Raw genomic sequence first — 20,364 nt, 5'->3', positions numbered from 1 at the left:
GTGGGAAGCATGGAGATGGCAAAAACACTGAACAATTATTTTGTATCAGTCTTTACAGTAGAGGACACTAAGAATATCCCAACACTGGACAAACAGGGGGCTCTAGGGGGGGAGGAACTAAATATGATTAAAATCACTAAGGAAGTGGTACTTGGTAAAATAATGGGACTCAAGGCGGATAAATCCCCTGGACCTGATGGCTTGCATCCTAGGGTCTTGAGGGAAGTAGCGGTAGGGATTGTGGATGCATTGGTAATAATTTTCCAAAACTCACTGGACTCAGCAAAGGTCCCGGCAGATAGAGCTCATGGAAGAGAGTGAGAGGGAGGCTTATGTATTAAAGATAGATCAAGAGAAAGTCTTTGATAGGGCCTTTTCTCATGAGTTTTCAATGAAGGTTTTGAAAGCATTTGGTTTTGGGAAAATTTCATTGAGTGGATAAGGATTTTTTATTCAAACATATTTAGCTGTGTTAAATGTAATGGTTTTTTTATCCAAGTATTTTTCGATACAGAGATCAGTGAGACAGGGTTGTCCCCTGTCCCCTTTGCTATACACATTGGTAGCAGAACTATTAGGTCACATGATGCGAAAGAAACAAGGTGTAGTTGGGATTGCGGTTCCCAGTTCCGGGCTGGTGTTGGTGATACACCAAAATGCAGATGACACAACCTTAACATTGAGAAATGGGGAGTCAGTGAAGAAAGCTATGGACGTAATGGAGGAGTATTGTAGAGCTTCAGGAGCCAGAGTGAATTATAGTAAGTCCCAATGCCTGGTTGCAGGAAGGGGTAGGGAGGAATGGTTGAAGGAAAGTCCCTTTAAGGTGGTGGAGGTTTTTTGAAGTTCTGGGGTGCATATCAGGTGCAAGAAAGACAGGGATGAAGTGGATCGATTAAATTGGGAACCAAAGGTTATGAAAATTTAAAAGATTTTGGGAAGATGGGAAAGAAGGTGGTTGAAAGTGCAAGGAAGAGCGACAGTGGTGTCCGCTCACCTGCTATCTAAGCTATGGTACTTATTGACGGTGGAGGATATTCCTGAGTGGGTGGAAAAGTCCATCCGAGAGGCTTGTGTGAGGTTTTTACGGGAAGGGAAACCAGCCTTGGTTGCTTACAATACCATTATTGGATGAAGAAATCAGGGAAGACTCAATTTCCCAGATATTGATTTGAAGAAAAAATCCTTTAGAAGCAAATGGGTGAGGAGATTTCTTCAGAAGTCAAATACAAGTTTTTGGAAGAGTTGTTTCGAGCATTTTTTAAAATGAAGTGGGATAGGAGGGCAGGGGATATTGTAATAGCAACAGAAAATGCTGGAAATATTCAGCAGGCCCGGCAGCATCCGTGGAGAGAGAAACAGAGTTAACGTTTCAGGTCTGGGACCCTTCATCAGAACTGGAAAAAGTGGAATACAATAATATGTTTTTGAAATCGATTAAACCTCTCCCTCGGTTTTATAAGGGGGTTGTAGAGATTTGGGCCCAATTTTTAAAAAGTGTGCAGTTTATGCCCAAGGGGGCTGAGGAATTTTTTGAACAGCCCTTATTTATGAATAGGTGGGTCAACATCGAAGGAGAGGTATTATTTAATCAAGCTTTTATAAAAGCTGGTATTATATATGTGAAAGATGTATTATACGAGGTAATTCCAGGTTGGTTGCGGGAAGCGATAGTGAGGGACGTGGTGTGGGAGGAGGATCAGCAGGTAGAGGAAAAAGCAATAGGGATCATGTATGAGAAGATTGTGAGTGCAATGCCATAGGATTGGATGGAAGAAATAAATGTGGAAATCTCCAAAGGAAATAAAATGTATCCGGCTTTTCCAAGCTTTCTGCTGGAAAAAGGGGGAGAGCTGGTCCAATCTGACAACTGTAATACTATGCGGAATTTAGTGAATGGAGATTCAAGACACCTGCTGGTGAGGAGTTTTGGCAGAGTATATACCCACAGCTGGACTTCAACAGGATTTGGAAGGGAGTGTGGGCAAATTTTAAATGTCCAGAGTGGATTGAACTGGATTTCAAATTGGCTCACAACCAGATTTTTACCATGACGGTCTTGTGTAAGATTGGAGGAGTGGAGGGGGCAACTTGCCCAGTGTGTGGGACACGGGACGGGGCTCTGTCCCATTTACTGGTGTTATGTCCGCAGTTAAATGATTTTAAGTACTATGTTCGACAGTTGTGTGAAGTTTTTTTGCTGGGTATGGACCGAAGAGCGAGAATGGGAATCCTGTGGGACTTGTTGTGTATGTAACCGTTTACCTTTAAGGGAACTATAGAATGTGACCGTTCGCCTTTAAGAGCACTACTTTAGGGTGGCACTATTTATTGGCTCATGTATACTGTAATACCGATAGTGACCACACCAGTATATAAGGGTTGTGATACGTTAACTAGATCAGAAATCGCCCAGACCACTGAATAGTAAAGACCTGTTTTGTTTGTACTTCTAAAGTCTCTGAAGTTATTTACTGCACAACCTACAGACTTTACAGTGGCGACGAGTCCGATCGTACCCTGCGGCAAGACTAACCAGTAGCAGAGAGCTTCAAAAAGAAAACACGAGGCTCCGTCTACTAAAAGTATAGTACTTACTGGAAGCTGGAAGATTAACAGCAAAGCTGCGGCAGCAACAGGCACAGATTACCCTGCTACCACATCTTGAGCGAGCCAATCAGCCTAAAACAAGGCGGCCGAAGAGACTGTGAGTAGTTAAAACAAATAAATTTTAAAAAAAACGGGGTAGAAGTATTTGGAGGAGAAGGGCAAAGCATTCGGGTCCAACGGCGTCGGGTGACAGCCGGACCGCGGGCAATGTGAGAAGCCGTGCAGCAACCGCTGCCACGAAGCGCTGAGCCTGCGAGTAGGCGCGGGAGTGTCAGAGCCGAGAGCCGCGCGAGCGGGGGAGCCAGAGCCGAGCGGGAGGCGTTGCAAGCCAGCGATCGCATCTCCAGATAAGGGCCGAGAGCCGCGAGAGCGATCGGATCTACAGATAAGGGCCGGCAGCCGCTTCGCGATCCAGCGATCGCATTATAGATAAGGACCGCACTCGGGCTGACAGACGGCGTCGGGGGACCGGGTGAAGACCGCCAAGTGCGGGAAAACCGCCATTGAAGTGGGTGGGGAGAGCGAGAAGCGCGGGAAAGCCGCCATTTTTCGGGGAAAACCGCTGAAGAAGAAGGAAGAAGCGGGAAACCGCCATCTTGGAAATTATTAAGAATTTCAGAAAAGTAATAAGATTTTTCAGAAAGGCTGGTGTGTTCTCAAGAAGAGAGAAGAAAATTAATAATAAGTAAAGTAATACTTGTACTGTTCTCAAAAAGAGAAGAAGATGCCTAAGCGAGGAAATATTAATGACTTTAATGCAGAAATAGAAGACTGGGCCACGTATGTGGAACGCAGAGAAATATATTGCGTAGCCAACGAAATTGAGGATGACAACAAGGCAATAACTTTGTTAAATTCGATGGGAGCAAAAACATACGGGCTTTTGAAACATCTAATAGCACCAGTTAAACCAGTGGACCAGACCTTCGAAGAGATCGTAACAGTGTTGAAGGATCACTTGAATCCCACACCGTTGATGCTGGCTGAACGATTTAAATTTTACGCCAGAACCCAGAGGCAAGATGAAAGCAATGCGGAATACTTAGTCGAACTGCGTAAGCTAGCGAAATACTGCCAGTTTGGAGGGAATTTGACAGAGGCGCTGCGGGACAAGTTCGTATGCGGCTTGGCCAAAGAAGGAACGCAGAAGCGACTTCTGGAAGAAAACGACCTCACACTGGACAGGGCTGTCCTCATAGCTTCATCGCACGAAGCCGCAGCGAAAGGGACGGCGGAAATGCAGCTAAAGGCGGCGGCACTCGGGGTGGACCAAATTACAACAAGCACTCCCAAATGCTACCGTTGTGGAAAGACAACGCACGACCAGAATCAGTGCTGGTTTAAGAACCAAGAGTGCAGGAAATGTGGCAAACTGGGTCACATCGCGAAGGTATGCAGGTCCGGAAAGAAGACCAACAAGCAAAGGAAGCCACCACCACAAGGAAAGTACAACAAGGTGCATCAGGTGGCTGAAAAGAGTTCAGACGAACAAAATTCAGACTCAGACCCAAACAGCCAGGAGCTGGATAGTCTGAGAATCCACCATGTGGGTAAAGTAACTGATCTACAGTTGATCTAGGTCACACTAAAAATAGCGGGAGTCCAAGTACGAATGGAGCTGGACACGGGATCAGCTGTATCCGTCATCAACCAAAAGGACTATCACTGGCTATTCTCTCACATACCCTTAAGAAATACCAAATTCGTATTACAGACATACACGGGGCATCATGTATACCCCCTGGGAAAAATACGAGTCAAGGTGAGAGATAGGGGTAAAGAACACCCACGAATGTATCTGTACGTACTACCTGAGGGAGGACCACCACTTCTGGGACGGGAGTGGATCAAGAAAATAGACATGGAATGGCACTACCGACAAGCAATGACGAGTGAGGACTCGGTGCAGACAAGCAGCTCAGACTCCGAGCCGGAAGACGATAAGTCCAGCTTATGTATGAAAAACAAGATTAACATGAACTCACGGACTAAGGTTGGGAAATCGATGGCGTGCATAAAGACAGAGAATTCTGAGTCTGTTCAAGCTACAGACAGATGCATTACGGAGGAACACCGGGCTAGAACTCAACGTTATGTCAAAGTACAACGACAATTAGAACAGTTGAGTGCCCGTCTCCTACAAGAGATGGAAAAGGTGAAAAAGTTCTGGGACACCGAATGGGAGTCCCTGGAAAGACAACAGAGACAGCTCACTCAAGCAGAGAGCGACCATAGAGCCATCGTGGCCAAGTACCAATCACTTCTCCCTGAGGCTGTTCAGGAACTAGAATATACACAGAACGATCCAAAGGAAGAGGAATCTTCAGGAAGTCAGGATGGTATTCCAGTTCACCTCTACGACTTGTTGCAAGCAGAGTGTAACGAGTTGAAAGAACAGTATGAACAGGCTCGGACTACAATCCTGGAAGGGGTTAACTTGGCAACTTCCGAAAAGCTCGTGTTAGTGAAAGAACATGAACGACTAAAGGTTGACCATAAGCAAGAATTACAAAGTCTGCAGGAAATGTTTGATGAGCTTCAGGCCAAGGCTGACTCATCGTTAGGGATTCAATCCATAGGAAAAAAATTAGTGGTGGAAGACATACCAGAACAGGGAATACAGGATGTCCAAGAACTCGTTAAATTATTAAAGGAAACACAAAATAAATATGAAGCGGCAATGGCCGAGGTCCAACGACTTGAAGAACAGATGCAACTGGAAATCTTTTCAGTGGAAGAAAAGGGAACTGTAAGAAACACAGAGACCGTAAGAATGGGCCATGAACATGAGCTTAAATCGTCAGAGGAGAAGGGTTTGGAGCTCTCAAAAGTTATTGAAATAGCCGAGGTTGCAACACAGACTGAGAAGATGGCAGCAGAGCAACCCTTAGATACCAAAAGTACGCTGACTCATGTCAAGGTTGAACAACAGAACGCTGAAACAACTGCTCCGGTAGAGGGATTGAATAGTCCGATCAATCAATCTCCAAAGGAAGTTGAAGTATTAAAATCACAAATGAGGTCATTAGTAAACAACTTGCTGAAAGCCCAGAAAAAGTTAGAGGAAGCGGAACACGTGAAGAAGTCTCTTCAGGAAAGATGTCTGGATTTGGAACAAAAGCTGGCTGACGTCCAGCTGGGTAGGGAGGACATAGAAGACCCTCTCGCTGGCCTAGCTCAGGACGACTCCGAATATTACTATGTCCTGTCCTGCCCAACTTGTAACTTCGACTCCCACCATACAGAAATCATGGAGGAGCACCGAAAGTCTACGGAACATCGGGAGAAGGTGGCTCTACTACGGAAAAAGGAGGAAGAGAAGGAGGAACTGCGCATGCAGCTGGCAGCTGACAGTGGAGCCCAGAGAGTCTCCAAGAAGCAGAAAAGGAAAAGTCGAAACAGAAGATGACCCATCTGAACCATTATTACCTCTACCAGATCACACACGTGGTCCCTCCGAACGGAGCCAATTCAGTTCGGAAGTTCAAACTGTTAAACCCATGGAAGGACTATTGAATGAGTCACTCCAGCAATGTGAACCGAATACACCACAGAGACTGAATCTATGAACTGTTTTCCACAGAGACTGAATCTGTGATCTGTTTTGACATGAAGTTATATATGTTATTATGTTATGTTAAACATGAAGTTATATGACGTTGACTCCATCGAGAGTATATCTGTAAATTGTTATATGACGTTGACTCCATCGAGAGTATATCTGCAACCTGTTTATATAAAATTGAAGATTGTATGTTTAACGGGATTCTGTAAGTAATAAGCTAGGAAGGGAGGAGTGTTGTGTATGTAACCGTTTACCTTTAAGGGAACTATAGAATGTGACCGTTCGCCTTTAAGAGCACTACTTTAGGGTGGCACTATTTATTGGCTCATGTATACTGTAATACCGATAGTGACCACACCAGTATATAAGGGTTGTGATACGTTAACTAGATCAGAAATCGCCCAGACCACTGAATAGTAAAGACCTGTTTTGTTTGTACTTCTAAAGTCTCTGAAGTTATTTACTGCACAACCTACAGACTTTACAGGACTCAATTTTGAGATGGGGATTGCAGGAGAGTCTGCCCGAGTCTAGTGCAGCGGCATTTAATTTAATGTTCAGTTTGGCTAGATTTGTGATTGTGCAAAGAAGGAATGCTCTGTTTGTTAAGGGGAGGAGAATCAATCTAAAAGTGTATTTTAAATATAAGCTAAAAGATCATTATAAGGCTCTGTGGATGCTTTATTCAGACAGGAATTTAAAGATAGTATTTTACAATCAATTTTTAAAGTACAATCAATTAATATATGTTACAGGAGACAAATTAAACTTCAGGTTTTGATGTTAATGTGTGGTGGAGGAATGGCTGTGCAGAGTGGCGGAATTGATTTGTATGATACAATGGAATGATCACGATGTTGTAAATGTTCATAATGTTCAATAAAAAATTTAAAACATAAAGGGCTAGAAATTCAGTAGGCTTTGCGCCCAGTTTTCACCCAAAGAGGGCTTTTGCGCCACTTGATGAGGTTGCGCCGATATTCAGCGCTGCGGTAATGGCGGCATTAGCCAGTAGCGCTGCGCCGCCACCGATGACGTCATCGGTGTGCGCAGTGCCCCGCTACCGCCCCGATACCAGCCCGACTGCCATATTGAGTAGCGACCGCCTCTTCCGTAGCGGCCGCAAACAACGTTCAGAGACCGGGGCCGTACTGCAGCCTTAGTGGGGTGAGTTAAGGTGGAGGTGCGGCCGGCCGCTTTTTCAGCGGCCGCCTGCCCGCACCTCCTTCCCCGGCCTCCTCCAACCCCCCCCCCCCCCGCGGCATTGCCGGCTGTTTTCCGGGAGCCCGGCACTTCTCCGTGGTGCCGGGCTCATTTGCCGGCACTAGCGAGCGGCGATCTCGCTGTTGCAGGCACCTCCCCCTTAAGAGAGGGAGGAAGGCCTGCAGTACCGCAGCCTGCCGCTCCGCAGTGGGTGGCGCTGCGGCAACTAGCGCGCCGAAATTCAGTTTCAGCGCCCCAAGCGGGGGCGGGCACACCCTGGAATAGCGCCCGGTTCCGACTTGGGGCGCAAAAACTGAATTTCTGACGGGCGCAACTGGTTCCGCGCGCAGCGCTAACTTTTGGGCGCACGCCAGCTGGCGGGGCCTAACTGAATTTCTAGCCCAAAAAGTTGGTAGCACCCTTGCCTCTGAGACAAGAAGGGTTGTGGGTTCAAGTCCCACTCCAGGACTTGAGCACAATAAATCTAGGCTGACACTCCAGTGCAGTACTTCTGCTACACTGCCGGAGGTGCCATCTTTCGAATGAGACATTAAACCAAGGCCCCGTCTGCTCTCTCAGGTGGATGTAAAAGATCCCATGGCACTATTTCGAAGAAGAGCAGGGGAGTTCTCCCCGGTATCCTGGCCAATATTTATCCCTCAACCAACATCACTAAAGCAGATTATCTGGTCATTATCACATTGCTGTTTGCGGGACCTTGCTGTTCGCAAATTGGCTGCCATGTTTCCTACATTACAACAGTGACTACACTTCAAAAAGTACTTCATTGGCTGTGAAGCGCTTTTTTATGTCTGGTGGTCGTGAAAGGTGCTGTATAAATGCAAGTCTTCCCTTTCTGTCTTTTAATTTGAGACATGACATGGTAAGTCTAGCATGCTTTGGGTGACTTGGGACTTCTGGGGTTAGAAATTGGGCCGTGTTGCGCCTATTTTGCGCCCATAAAGAGGATGCAACGAGGCCCAATTTTGGGGACCAATGTCCTGGGCCCCAAGGATGCCTGAAAAAATGTCCCATCCAAACTTGGGCCAAGCCATTTCGCGGTCGTCCCTGGTGTCCGCCTGAAACAGGCGATAAGCCCCATACGTATATAAGTGAGGGCGAGACAGTCGCTGGCAGCTCGCTCAGATTATTCAGATGAGGCCCGAGGGCTAATGAGTTTGTAACTGAAGTGCGGTGCAGCCCACATCCCCACCCACAATCAGAGCTAACAAAAACAGAAACAACAGAAAAAATGTTTGCAATACTTCTAAGTTTATTATCTTTTTGCTTTTGCTGAGATGCTGTAATAAAGAAATGAAAGTTCCCCCCAAAAAAAGACAGAAAATACCTGACATACACCAACAAGGTGAAATCACGCTGCGTGATATTAGTAACAAGCACAATGGGGATAATTGTCACCTTCACTCTCTGGGCGGGTAAACTCCCGCCCGCCATTTCTGAAAATCGGGCAGGTTCTATAGCGAAGGGCAATGCTGTACGCCAATCTACCGCCCAAGCCGTGCAGGTGGAAATTCCCCACCATGTGTGCGCGTGAAGATCCTTTATCTGCTGCTTTAAGAGTGATTAACACGTCTGCTCATAATGGACAGAGGAATTTCATACAAACACATTCATGTGTTTTACTAACACCATACAGTGTGCTTTCCACCCACAAGTCTGGATTCACCACAGAGGCAAACACCTAAAATGGAGATGTCTTTTGACTCTGGAATGGACCATCGCTCATACAATCAATTGCACATAGCAGTGAAAGGTTCAGTCCAACGTTCAGGCAGGTCTTCAATTAGGGTTCAAGGCAAGAGAAAGGACAACAAATATAGGAGTGCATCTACAAAGTGGTTTGTCATCCAAGGTTGACTTTGCAAAATTATCAATTTAAAGCACATTTTGATGAGCCATTCATTGGATTTGTAGGTCAGTTTGGTCCGATTTAATTAAAAGATTTCAGTTCATTGACTTTATTCTAGGGGTTTTTCTTTGCTACATCTCATGCAAAATCAGATGAGCTTGAGTACTCTTTAACCAGAGGCTCGCCAGGGTTTTATTTGAATTCTTGTTACCCTATGGTCCAGTGCTTCAATCATTGTGGATGAATGAGCAAAGGCCACAAAATGGGATCTGAATGTGCCTTAAATGAATAAATGAAAACTTGGATGAATAAATTAGGCAGCTTGGGCAAAGCCCATTCGGTTGTTTCCTCTGTCAAAGATGGAATAGTATGGCCCAATGAAGACATCTCCCAGAATCCAGAGCCCTCCAGAAGAGGATGGAAGATACATGCTTTCAAATCCACTTAAGCAGTCACCTTGCTCCTGGAAGAAATGCAAAGTGTGAGAGTCAGTTCCCTAGAACTACTTTGTTGCTAATTCTGATTCTTCTGTGTGTATATTAATAAAAAATGAAAAGAACATCCACAGTTTCTTCTTTAGTGATCACTATGCTATGTTAAATCAAAAAATTCACAGAAATGTAAATTCTTTGGTCCATCAGTCTCTCAATTGGTCCACCGATGTGCCACAGACACTATTCTACATTACACATTCATGGGTGCAGTACTGACAACACTCAAGAAGTTCGACAGCATCCAGAACAAAGCAGTCCACATGATCGACAGGCCATCCAGCACCTTAAACACCCACTCCCTCCATCACTGGCACACCCGGGCTGCAGTGTGTACTATCTACAGGATGCACTGCAGCAACTCGCCAACATTGCTTCAACAGCACCTCCCAATCCCGAATCCCCATCACCTAGAAGGACAGGAGCAGCAGGTCCATGGAACACCATCACCTCCAAGTTCCCCTCCAAGTCACTTACCATCCTGACATGGACATATATCACTGTTCCTTCATCGTCGCTGGGTCAAAATCCTGGAACTTCTTCCCTAACAGAATTGTGGGTGTACGTTCACCACATGGAGTGCAGAGATTCAAGAAGGTGACTCACCACCACCTTCTCAAGAGCAACTAGGGATAGGCAATAAATGCTGGCCTTGATAGTGACGCCCATATTAAAAGAATGAATAAATAAAATATTAACATCTTCTCTTGCTTTATTAATTGATATGGAAGTTCATTTTTTAACTAAATGTAGTGTAGTTACTCAATCTTACCACTTTGTACATTTTCATAAATTTTCTGCTCATTTTCTTATCTTACAGTTAACTGAGAAGCAATCTTACTGGATACTGAAGTCAGAGAACATAGTCAAACCATTCAAAGTCAGGTTTATCGAATTAAAACAAAAACATACCATGATTGTGTATTCAGATGGAGAAAGGGGATAGTCAATTCCATTGATTGTGAAGACCACATCGGGCATGTTGGACAGATTGTTGCAGTTGATGGAGTACTGTAAAAAGGGTGAAGTATTTAACAATGGTCGTCAGTAGAATGTTCTCAGAGAAGCATTGCAGGAAATACTTGTATAAATAGCAAAATCAATGATGTAATCATTGGATGTACAGTTGGTCACGTTTAAAAGCAGCTGTGGCTACATTCCAGCACAAGTGCCAAGATGGTCCCGCGAGGAACCTGCGTCATCGATCCCGGTGGATATTCTGAGGTTTGTGGGGAGGTTCCCTGCAACCTAAGAGTGTATGGAGGCCATCTACCTGCCCCCAGAGGCTGTAAAAATGGCCGTTAATTGCTGGGCTTGTGGAGGAGGAACTGTTGGGGGAACCCCCCAGGATGAGAGTTAAAATGCCTCCACTGGCCCCCTTCGTAAGGGGGTCAAATTTAAAAAATATATTTTTACCCTGTCTTTGGGGGTGCAGGCTGCAACCCAGTTCCCTCGGTGGGACTCACATCCACCATTTAGCAGCCTGGTTTCACCAGGTGTCCCGGCATTGATGATCCGTTGGCCTTTGAGAGGCTGGGCTTACCAGGCACACAGGAACTCCCAGCATTGAGAATCTCCAGCCCTCCAACATCAGTAGTCTTGCTTGGAGTTGGTGGAAGCTCCACCCTTCACAAGATGCCCGGGAAACCCTAACCCAAAGGCGGGACCAGCCTAATTTGTAGCCCTACAGGCGCTCTACCACCTGACTTACAGTGGGAGGGCAGTGGAAGCCCCATAGATTCCTGGCTTAACAGGCCTTAAATTTAGTCATTTTGATGGGAGCTAAGCTTGATTCTTGAGATCCTTTTGGATCTTGCAGCTAGCTACAAAAGTCAGAAACAAGGGCACCACTGTAAGTCTTTGAAGTTAATGGTCATGCTTATCAAGATCAGGGATGTTAGCACTGGGAAATGAGAGTTTCAGGTACCTGTCAGCATCCAAGCACTCCCAGATCAGGGACTGCAGAGTTAGCTACAGAATAAACTCTTAAGTAAAGCATCATCTTATAAATACTACAAAATGAAAAATATATCACTAGAACCACCTTTGGTTCATTATAAAGTCTGATCTGTAACATAGAGCCTTACCCCGCCATAGTATCCTTGAGTTGCACCAATGTATTGCTGGATCTTGCTGATGGGTCCAGTGGGACCAGTGAGCAGAGAAGTACCAGTATCAACGATGGCCTGACAGCCCTCACTGCAGCCCACAACCTGCCCATTGATTGTCACCCTGAAAGAGGAAAAGGTGGTTACAGTTGATTGAATGCATTCCCTCCCTAAACCTCTCCGCCTCTCTACCTCTCTCTCTCCTTCTTTAAGATGCTCCTTAAAACATACCTTTTTGACCAAGCCTTTGGTCATCTGCCTGAATACCTCCTCATGTGGTTTGATGTCAAATTCTGTTTAATAAAGCTCCTGTGAAGCATCTTGGGACACATTACTACATTAAAGGCACTATATAAATGCAAGTTGTTGCTGTCAACCCTCAAACTAAGATATTTGTGAAAAACACAAGCAGAGCTGAACCAAAGAGGTGAATCTAAATTTAAATATTCCAATATTGGGTCAGACATCTTCCAGGCATCCTATGGGCATGGGACATTGGCCCCTGAGAATAGCCTGTTGTGCCCCTTTTACCTCCGTTAAAATAGGTGCAACGAGGTCCAATTTGTACTCTCGCACGTCTAATGAGCAGTCGGCCCTATTTCTCGTTCATTAATTTTAATCAATCAATCAGTTTTAATGAACAGCAAATCATGCAGGATGGATTCTTGGCACATGATTCTCCAAGTACTCCGAGTGTGTGCTCTCGGCGAGCAATGGCCTGCAATAACTTTACCCTTAGATGGATTGAGCCTCTGTTTGCTCAGGCTGGACTTAAACAATAGTCCAATTGTGGCCTGGAAGCTATCGTTGAGTTAGCTCGTTCCCTGTGTTTATTCCTGATCATTGAAAGGTGTTGCAATATCATCACACTAACTCAACTGCTACCCCATTGTACTTAATATTTCCACTTGCAATGTTGAGTGCAACTTGATTGTTACAGAATGCGTGCCAATTGTGAAATGGGTCAGTCATTTACCTGTCCAAGCTGATTTGCCAGTAAGTTTGGTGAGTGACGGGCACCCAGTTAATTTGACCTGTGTAGTGGTTTGGATCAATTCCACCAAATACAACTTCACTTCCGGACTGACCAGCCTCTCTGAAAAACAATTTAACCAGAATGTTATTGAAATGAGCATAAACAGAGATACAAAAATTCCTGATCAACAATATGTTTTATTGGCTGGCCCAATGTGGCATCATTAACCAGTGGAAATTAGACCAAAGTCAATATTTTGCGAAATAAATAAGAAAAGAGAACTTGATCGTCACTGTGCTGGTTGGAATGAAACATTGTTCTTTCCATAATCCCTGAAAGAGATTGCAATTATCCAATTTCCCATCTTGGATCTATAAGTCAATTAAAACATCTAAAGGAGTTGAATTTGTCCATTGGGATCCAGTTGGATGTGCTTCGACCTTTGCTAGAAGGTGAAGAGGTCACCTGACATGAAAACAGTTCATCCAGGTGAGAGAACAAACACAAGGAAGGGCGAGCAAAGGCCCATCGGCTTTATAGAAAGAAGGTTCTGTGGTGACCTTAAGTAAATACCCTATTATCAGCAGGGAGCATCGGAGATGGAAGTACAAGAAGGTAAGAAAACCAACCTGCTCAGGTAAAAAGCAAACAGGTCCTGTTGCACCAGGTCATCAGACATCATGTTATCAAACACAGGTGTGGCCCCTGATGATGCAATGCTTGGATAGGCCAATCCGAGAATCCCATCAAACGAAGCGTAGGAGAATGAACTCCCAGGTTCAGTCTCACTTAAACCAAATTCCTGCTGACTGATAGCTATGTTCGATACCTAGACAAAAGGAAAAAGCTAACTTGTTCTGAAGAATTATTTTACTGAGAGTCATCAACAAACACATTAGCGCATTGTTATCCAGGTCACACATTACTTACATGTTACGACAAAATGCTTGTTGTTCCTCGGGCTGATACTTTACCAAATAACAAAATTCAGTATTGACTGGGCAACAGTTTAGAACATAACATAAGAATTAGGAGCAGGAGTAGGCCATACGGCCCCTCGGGCCCACTCCGCCATTCAATAAGATCCCCATATCTCTTGATTCCTCTAGAGTCCAAAAATCTATCTGACTGCGCCTTCAATATACTCAACAATTCAGCATCCACAGCCCTTTGAGGTAGAGAATTTCAAAGATCCACAACCTCTGAGTGAAAAAATTCCTCCTCATCTCAGTCTTAAATGGCCAACCCCTTATCTTGAGACTATGCCCCCTAGTTCTAGACTCTCCCACCAGTGAAAACAACCTCTGTCAATCCCCCTCAGAATCTTATATGTTTCGATGAGATTACCTCTCATTCTTCTAAACTCCAGAGAGTATAGGCCCAATCTAATCAATCTCTCCTCATAGGACAATCCTCTCATCCCAGGAATCAATCTAGCTTTATTGATACAGGGTTGTGAAAATCCACAGCTGTTCCTGAGCAATCCTGACCTCACAGGAACCTGGCGTATCATTGGCTGTGGTTTCACTGACCTGGTCAGAGGTCAGCAACAGTGCGTGTGGGCCCCATTTGGGGTCCAGGGTGAGGTTGTGACCAGGACCCCTGAAGATTTGAAAATATTGTTTTTTTTAACTGTTGATAGCAACTTCCAAGTATATTGAAATCCTCTTGTAGTTTTTCCTGTTCAGCTTTGGAGTCTACCACCTTCGTTAGCTTTGTATCATTGGCAATTTCAGAAATATTAAAAGTGAACGGCCAATGATTTTTAGTTCTTTGTTGTAGGACATGCTACTGCTGAACGATAAGGAATTGTCATAATGCTTGACTTTAATTTACAAAATGAGATAATAGGAACACTACATTTCTAAATATCTTTGATTGAATTCTATCCATTGTTATGAACCTATAAATTAGCCTAAAAAGTATAAGTCCCATTGACATATTGACTCCTGTTACCATGCTGAAGCCCTTCACCCAACAACAGCAACTCGCATTTATATAGCGCCTTTACTGCAGTAAAACGTCCCAAGGGGCTTCACAGGAACATTATCAGACAAAATTTGACACCGAGCCATATAAGGAGATATTCGGACAGATGGCCAAAAGCTTGGTCAAAGAGGTAGGTTTTAAGGAGCATATTAAAGGGGGAGAGAGAGGTAGAGAGGCGGAGAGGTTTAGGGAGGGAATTCCTGAGCTTAGGGCCTAGGCAACAGAAAGCATGGCCACCAATGGTGGGGTGAAGGAAATCGGTGATGCAGAAGAGGCCTCTAACATTACAAAGCTCCCTATTGGCTTGTTGCAACATGATCTATTCAACTAACCAATACTCTATGCCTGCATTTGAAGAATGTATTGGATCTGATAGTAGGAGATATTAATATTCAGGGAACTCTGACTTGAATGGGCAATTTAAGAATTTTGACATTGTTTTGTCATAACTTTGTTAGTAAAAGTTACATTATACTTACAGTGACTGTGTCATAGCCCAGGATCCCAGTCATACTGCCTGAACCATACTGAATGGAGAGCGTTTGGTCATCTGTCTGAAATGTTGAGGACTTGCTTGGTGAATATCTGTTGTGGTTCACTGCAAAATAGTACACGTTTCATTACACTCAATTTAATGGTTTGGTTGTTTTATTCCACTACTGAGTTAAGGATAGTTCTTACCAAAAATATTCTTTCTAATTCTTCATTTGTACCACCATTTCTTTCTGTTGAATTTTGCGCTCATTTAGGTGAGGGGTGTTGGTGCTGGCTATTGAACCACTTTACATATCAGCCAACCAGCAGTAGCATCAAGAGTTCACAGGGTCAAGTACAGCATGGGTTAGATTTAGAGGAAAGCTACCTTTGTGCTGTCCAAACAATGGGCCTCTGCTGTAACTCACCAATGTAATATTTTCCGTTTCTCCGTACAACCATCGTATGGCTTCTCTGAGTCAGATTGCCAATTCGTGTCACAGCAGGACAGTGTTGTCCTGTGGGCCCATGATCATGAGGAACTAGGTTATGACGGCCCAAGTTGATTTTATGTAAGAGACCTTTGGCCCATTAACGCGGAAAGAAAAAAAAGAAAGACTTGCATTTCTATAGCACCTTTCACAGCCTCAGGACATCCCAAAGTGCTCTACAGCCAATGAAGTACTTTTGAAGTGTAGTCACTGTTGTAATGTAGGAGACACGGCAGCCAATTTGCGCACAGCAAGCTCCCACAAACAGCAACGTGATAATGACCAGATAATCTGTTTTAGTGCTATTGATTAATGGTTAAATATTGGCTGGGACAGCGGGGTGAACTCCCCAGCTCTTCTTTGAAATAGTGCCATGGGATCTTTTGCGTCTACCTGAGAGAGCAGATGTGGCCTCGATTTAACATCACACCTGAAAGATGGCACACTCTGACAGTGTAGCACTCCCTCAGTACAGCACTGGACTGTCATCCTAGATTTTGGTGTTCAAGTTTCTGGATTGGGACTTGAACTGACAACCTTCTGACTCAGAAGGCGAGTGTGCTACCAACTAAGCCAGTGCTGACCCAGTATGGGCTGGATTTAAACCCAGTTCTCTGAGTGAAAGGCCAGTGCACTACATAGTCCCAGAGCACATTTTTCTAGCATTATTTTCTTTTATTAAGCATCCTTCCTAACTGGTATGACACTGCAGTAATGTGATTAAATTCCATTATCCAATTATTTCACAAACTCATCGAACAGAAATCATAAACGTGTGTGTTATAATTAGAATAAGTAGTCAGTTGGCTTTAATTTAATTTACAGCATTGATGATTACTATGTAAATTAAAAGTTTGACCTAGTTGGTTTTACATCGCTAAATTGGATCAACTTTTAGGAGTATGTTTTGTGCTGGTGGCACTTGAACATCGACTGCCACCGTCCATGTCGACAAAAGTGGGCTTCTGTAAGTCAAATCTTTGAAGAAACAAAGCACCAGGCCTCACAACTCTAACAAATGTATTTTCATAAACATTGACACATTGAATCAATTGGCTGTATTTTCAGAAGGTCTGGATCCACCAAATACTTTTACCCTTAACGCTCTTAGCCACCTTCTGTAAGTTTATGTGTCCTTTAATTGGTGATCAATTGATTGTGCCCTTGGAACACTTTCCCAATCAATGCCCAGATCACTCAGCGGAAAATGCCAACGAAATCTTGGGAAGTCTAACTGTTTACGTATACTTACTGCATACTTGGCTGTTACAGTAAACTGATGTGATCCAAAGGTTGGAGGAGCCAGTATCAAAGATGACGGTGAAGCTCTGTGGTGGGGTTCCAATGGTGATTGCTCCAAAATAAGACATCTGTCAGAATATTTTATAGATGAAACAAGGTATGTTATAATTTACCAAGAGTTGCTGTATTAAATTTCAGTGCATATAGACACACACTGAGGCAGATGTTCAAGTTCCTGTGCTCAGGTGTATTGGACTGTCTAGGCACAGCTCATAGAAGCAAATTAGGTTGGAAGGACCATGTGCCTGTATAGGAGTTTGCCCGATTTTCCTCCCCACACTGCACCCCTGCAAACCAGTGCACCCCGTCACAGGAACAGAAAGACCTGTATGATTGAGAACAAAGGGTGTTTTGGACTAACCCTAACCCTAACCCTAACCCTAGATGTTGTTACAAGCACAGCATCAGTTTTCACTTGTACACCAACAACACGTATCTCTCTGGCACCACTCTCATCTTCAGGCTGTTGCTGTCTTGTGTGACTGCTCGCCGCACCATCAAGTCTTGGATTTGGGTTGTGGTCGGCTTTGACCTGACTTTCTTATCCAGAATGGTTATCACCAAGACTGCTCATGTTGCTCACTTCACCCTACCTCTCTCTCATCAGTACAAAATCCATAATCCATGCCTTCATCACCTCAAGTATCGATTTCTCAAATGCATCCCCTCCCCCAATCTTCACAAGCTTCAGTTATTTCCCCGCTCTGTGGTCGAGTTTTTTCTCCCAAGTTCCTGAGTGCTCATCACTCCTGTCCTTGTCACAGTTACCCTGCCTCCCAGCTTGTTGGCCCCTCATCCTCATTTTCAAATCCCTTCAGTCACACTGCACTTTATCCGAGTGATCTTCTCCAGTCGTAGATACCAGCCCACAAACTCCACTCCTGGAGAGAGTGAAGAACCAGCTCTACTTTAGAGTTCAAATCCATCCGGCCTCCGACTCAAACCACCCAGGCGGGAACGCCGCCTGTTCCCACCGGCTTCTTGCCAAGAGTTACAATCAGCCTTGAAAACTCTTCTTTCACTCACTTTGCTCCTGTTTTCTGACGTTCTCTCCACAAACTACTTCACCTCACTACCCCTCTCCCCCCATTCAAAGACTACCTAAAAGCCTAGCTCTTCCATTGTGTTTTTTGAACCCCTGCTTAATCTTTGCTGTTTCTCCCCCTCCCTAAATTATTCATAGATGTTCTTCTACATCAGGGGTGCTATGTAAATGCAAATTGTTGTAATTGCATTGATTTTCCATTCCTCAAGAAAATTTTACAGATCTAGATTAATGCTCACCTACCTCGTAGAAACAGAGGCCTAGAAATTGGGTATAGCCCCGCCAGCTCGTTTGTGCCGAAAATTTTGCGCTGGCCACGGAGCCAGTTGCGCCCGTCCCATATTCACTTTTAGCGCCCCAAGGCGGAACCGGGCGCTGTTCCAAGGTGTGCCCGGCCCCGCTTGGGGCGCTGAAAGTGAATTTGAGCGCTCCCGGTGCCGCTGCGCCACCCGATGCGGTGCGGCAGGCTGCTGTACTGCAGGCCTCCTCCTTCTCTTAAGGAGGAGGTGCCTGCAACGGCCGGAGCCGCGATCGCGAGTGCCGGCAAAAGAGCCCGGCACAACGGAGAAGTGCCGGGCTCCACGGAAACCAGCCGGCAATGCCGCGGGGGGGCAGTGGAGGAGGCCAGGGAAGGAGGTGCGGGCAGGCGGCCGCCGAAAAAGCGGCCGGCCGCACCTCCACCTTAAAGCGCCCCGCTAAGGCTGCAGTAAGGACCCGGTCTCCCGATGTTGTTAGCGGTCACCACGGAAGAGGCGGCCGCTACTGAAGATGGGGGTCGGGGCGGTAGCGGGGCGGAACCGGGGCACTGCGCACACCGATGACGTCATCGGTGCCGGCGCAGCGCTACCGGCTACCGCCGCCATTACCGCGGCCCTCAAAATCAGCACTACCACCCCTACTGGCGCAGAAGCCCTCTTTGGGCTGTAACTGGGCGCAAAGCCCACCGAATTTCTAGGCCAGAATGCCTTGCTGCTAAAATTAAAAACAGTTTACCTACTCTTATTTTCTTTAGGAATTTTTCAATGCTAAATATAATTTCTAATTATATTAATGCAGTATATTCTCCATCAAGTCACATAACCTAAACTCTGTGATCCTGGAGATCTACTCTTTACTAACACATTCCTTGAATAACACAAGGGCGGGGGGTGGGGGGCTAATGATAACATTGGGCAATAATGTAAAATGGGCGAAATCGGATCAGCCGCCCATTGTGCAGCTGCCCTGATTTTAATTTCCATTGACTTCAGTGGAAGCCAAAATCGGGAGAGGTGTATAATGGGTGGCCAGTCTGATAACGCCTGTTTTACACTACCTCCAAATGTCGAAATTAACCCCATGCGCCCAATAACCGGTGCAAAGCTATGGAGGTCTACTGCAATAAATACAACTGACATGGAACTTGAGGGCAAATTCACCAATGCTGCACTCCCAGTGGAGAACTATGCTCGGAAGATAGGGCTGCTACTTTGCAGCATTGGATCTCTAAGTTTCCTTCAATCTCAACTCTCCACCGGGATCAGTGAAGTTGCCCTTAAATTTCCTCAGCAAAAATGACAGCGATTACTTACGTCCAAATAGTTTCTAAGTGGCTCGCCTGAAGCCAGGGACTGGCTGTTGAAGAGTCCTGCATATTTGGAGTATGGATTGTGTGGGTGATTCTTCAGAAATTCCCCAAGTAACCCACGTTCTTCAAGAGCCTTACGGGTAGATTTACCTTTTATCAAGGGAACTCTGTGAAGATAAACATGACACACAGTAGGGGGTGAATCAAAGTTGTGAGCAACATGCCCTAGTCTTTTAATTAAACTCTGCAGATTGCGGGACTAGCATTGTAACAATGGTTCAAAATTAGGTCAATCAGAGATACAAAAACCTACTTCAAAACAGCAGTTGCTTGAACGTTAATTGAAATAGGTGTAGAAAGAAAAAAGAAAAGGAACTTGGGGCCTCGATTTTAACTTGGGGAGGGATCGGTGAATTGGGCTGGGGGAATCCGGGGAGCACGACAAACCCGCATGCCGAGGCCTGGAGAGATTTTAACTCTTGGGCTCATTTCCATATTCAGACTCGGACTGCCACTCAAACCCGGCAAGAATCACTGATACTTTAGCGCAGATGCTATATTGTTCTCTGTAATATGCTTGGAAGGAGATCATCAGAAGCAGGTAAATAATTAGTAGATAGAGGTATGTTAATAAATGTACATTGAATTATCTCATAGAACATGACTACGATGG

General features: G+C 45.0%; 1 protein-coding gene across 2 annotated transcripts; it reads right to left on the bottom strand.

The window, feature by feature from the left end:
• Positions 1-8,631: 8,631 nt before the first annotated feature.
• On the bottom strand, positions 8,632-18,935 carry LOC147105095 (pepsin A-like). Of its 2 annotated transcripts, none has more exons than XM_086011177.1 (8): positions 18,364-18,935; positions 17,030-17,147; positions 15,292-15,410; positions 13,453-13,652; positions 12,824-12,943; positions 11,827-11,971; positions 10,652-10,750; positions 8,632-9,711 (listed from the first exon to the last, which is right to left on the bottom strand). In XM_086011177.1, the coding sequence occupies exons 2-8, from the start codon at positions 17,145-17,147 to the stop codon at positions 9,562-9,564; spliced, it is 951 nt and encodes a 316-aa protein (XP_085867303.1). In that variant the 5' UTR covers positions 18,364-18,935; the 3' UTR covers positions 8,632-9,561. The 2 variants fall into 2 exon arrangements, with proteins under 2 accessions (XP_085867303.1, XP_085867302.1); XM_086011176.1 differs by having other exon boundaries at positions 18,368-18,935.
• Between the last annotated feature and the right edge of the window lie 1,429 nt (positions 18,936-20,364).

The sequence above is a fragment of the Somniosus microcephalus genome, chromosome 18 (assembly GCF_052327205.1).
Source record: "Somniosus microcephalus isolate GS21.2 chromosome 18, FLI_Smic_1.0, whole genome shotgun sequence".
Classification (NCBI taxonomy): domain Eukaryota; kingdom Metazoa; phylum Chordata; class Chondrichthyes; order Squaliformes; family Somniosidae; genus Somniosus; species Somniosus microcephalus.
This window is presented reverse-complemented; position numbering and strand designations above follow the sequence as displayed.

Excerpts from the sequence above, each read along its gene's own strand:
- LOC147105095 (XM_086011177.1), bottom strand. The coding sequence starts at position 17,147 with ATGTCTTATTTTGGAGCAATCACCATTGGAACCCCACCACAGAGCTTC. Across the intron at positions 10,751-11,826 it reads CTCAAGGATACTATGGCGGG|TACTCCATCAACTGCAACAA; the intron begins GTAAGGCTCTAT and ends CCCTTTTTACAG. Across the intron at positions 9,712-10,651 it reads CATCTGAATACACAATCATG|GAGCAAGGTGACTGCTTAAG; the intron begins GTATGTTTTTGT and ends CATTTCTTCCAG.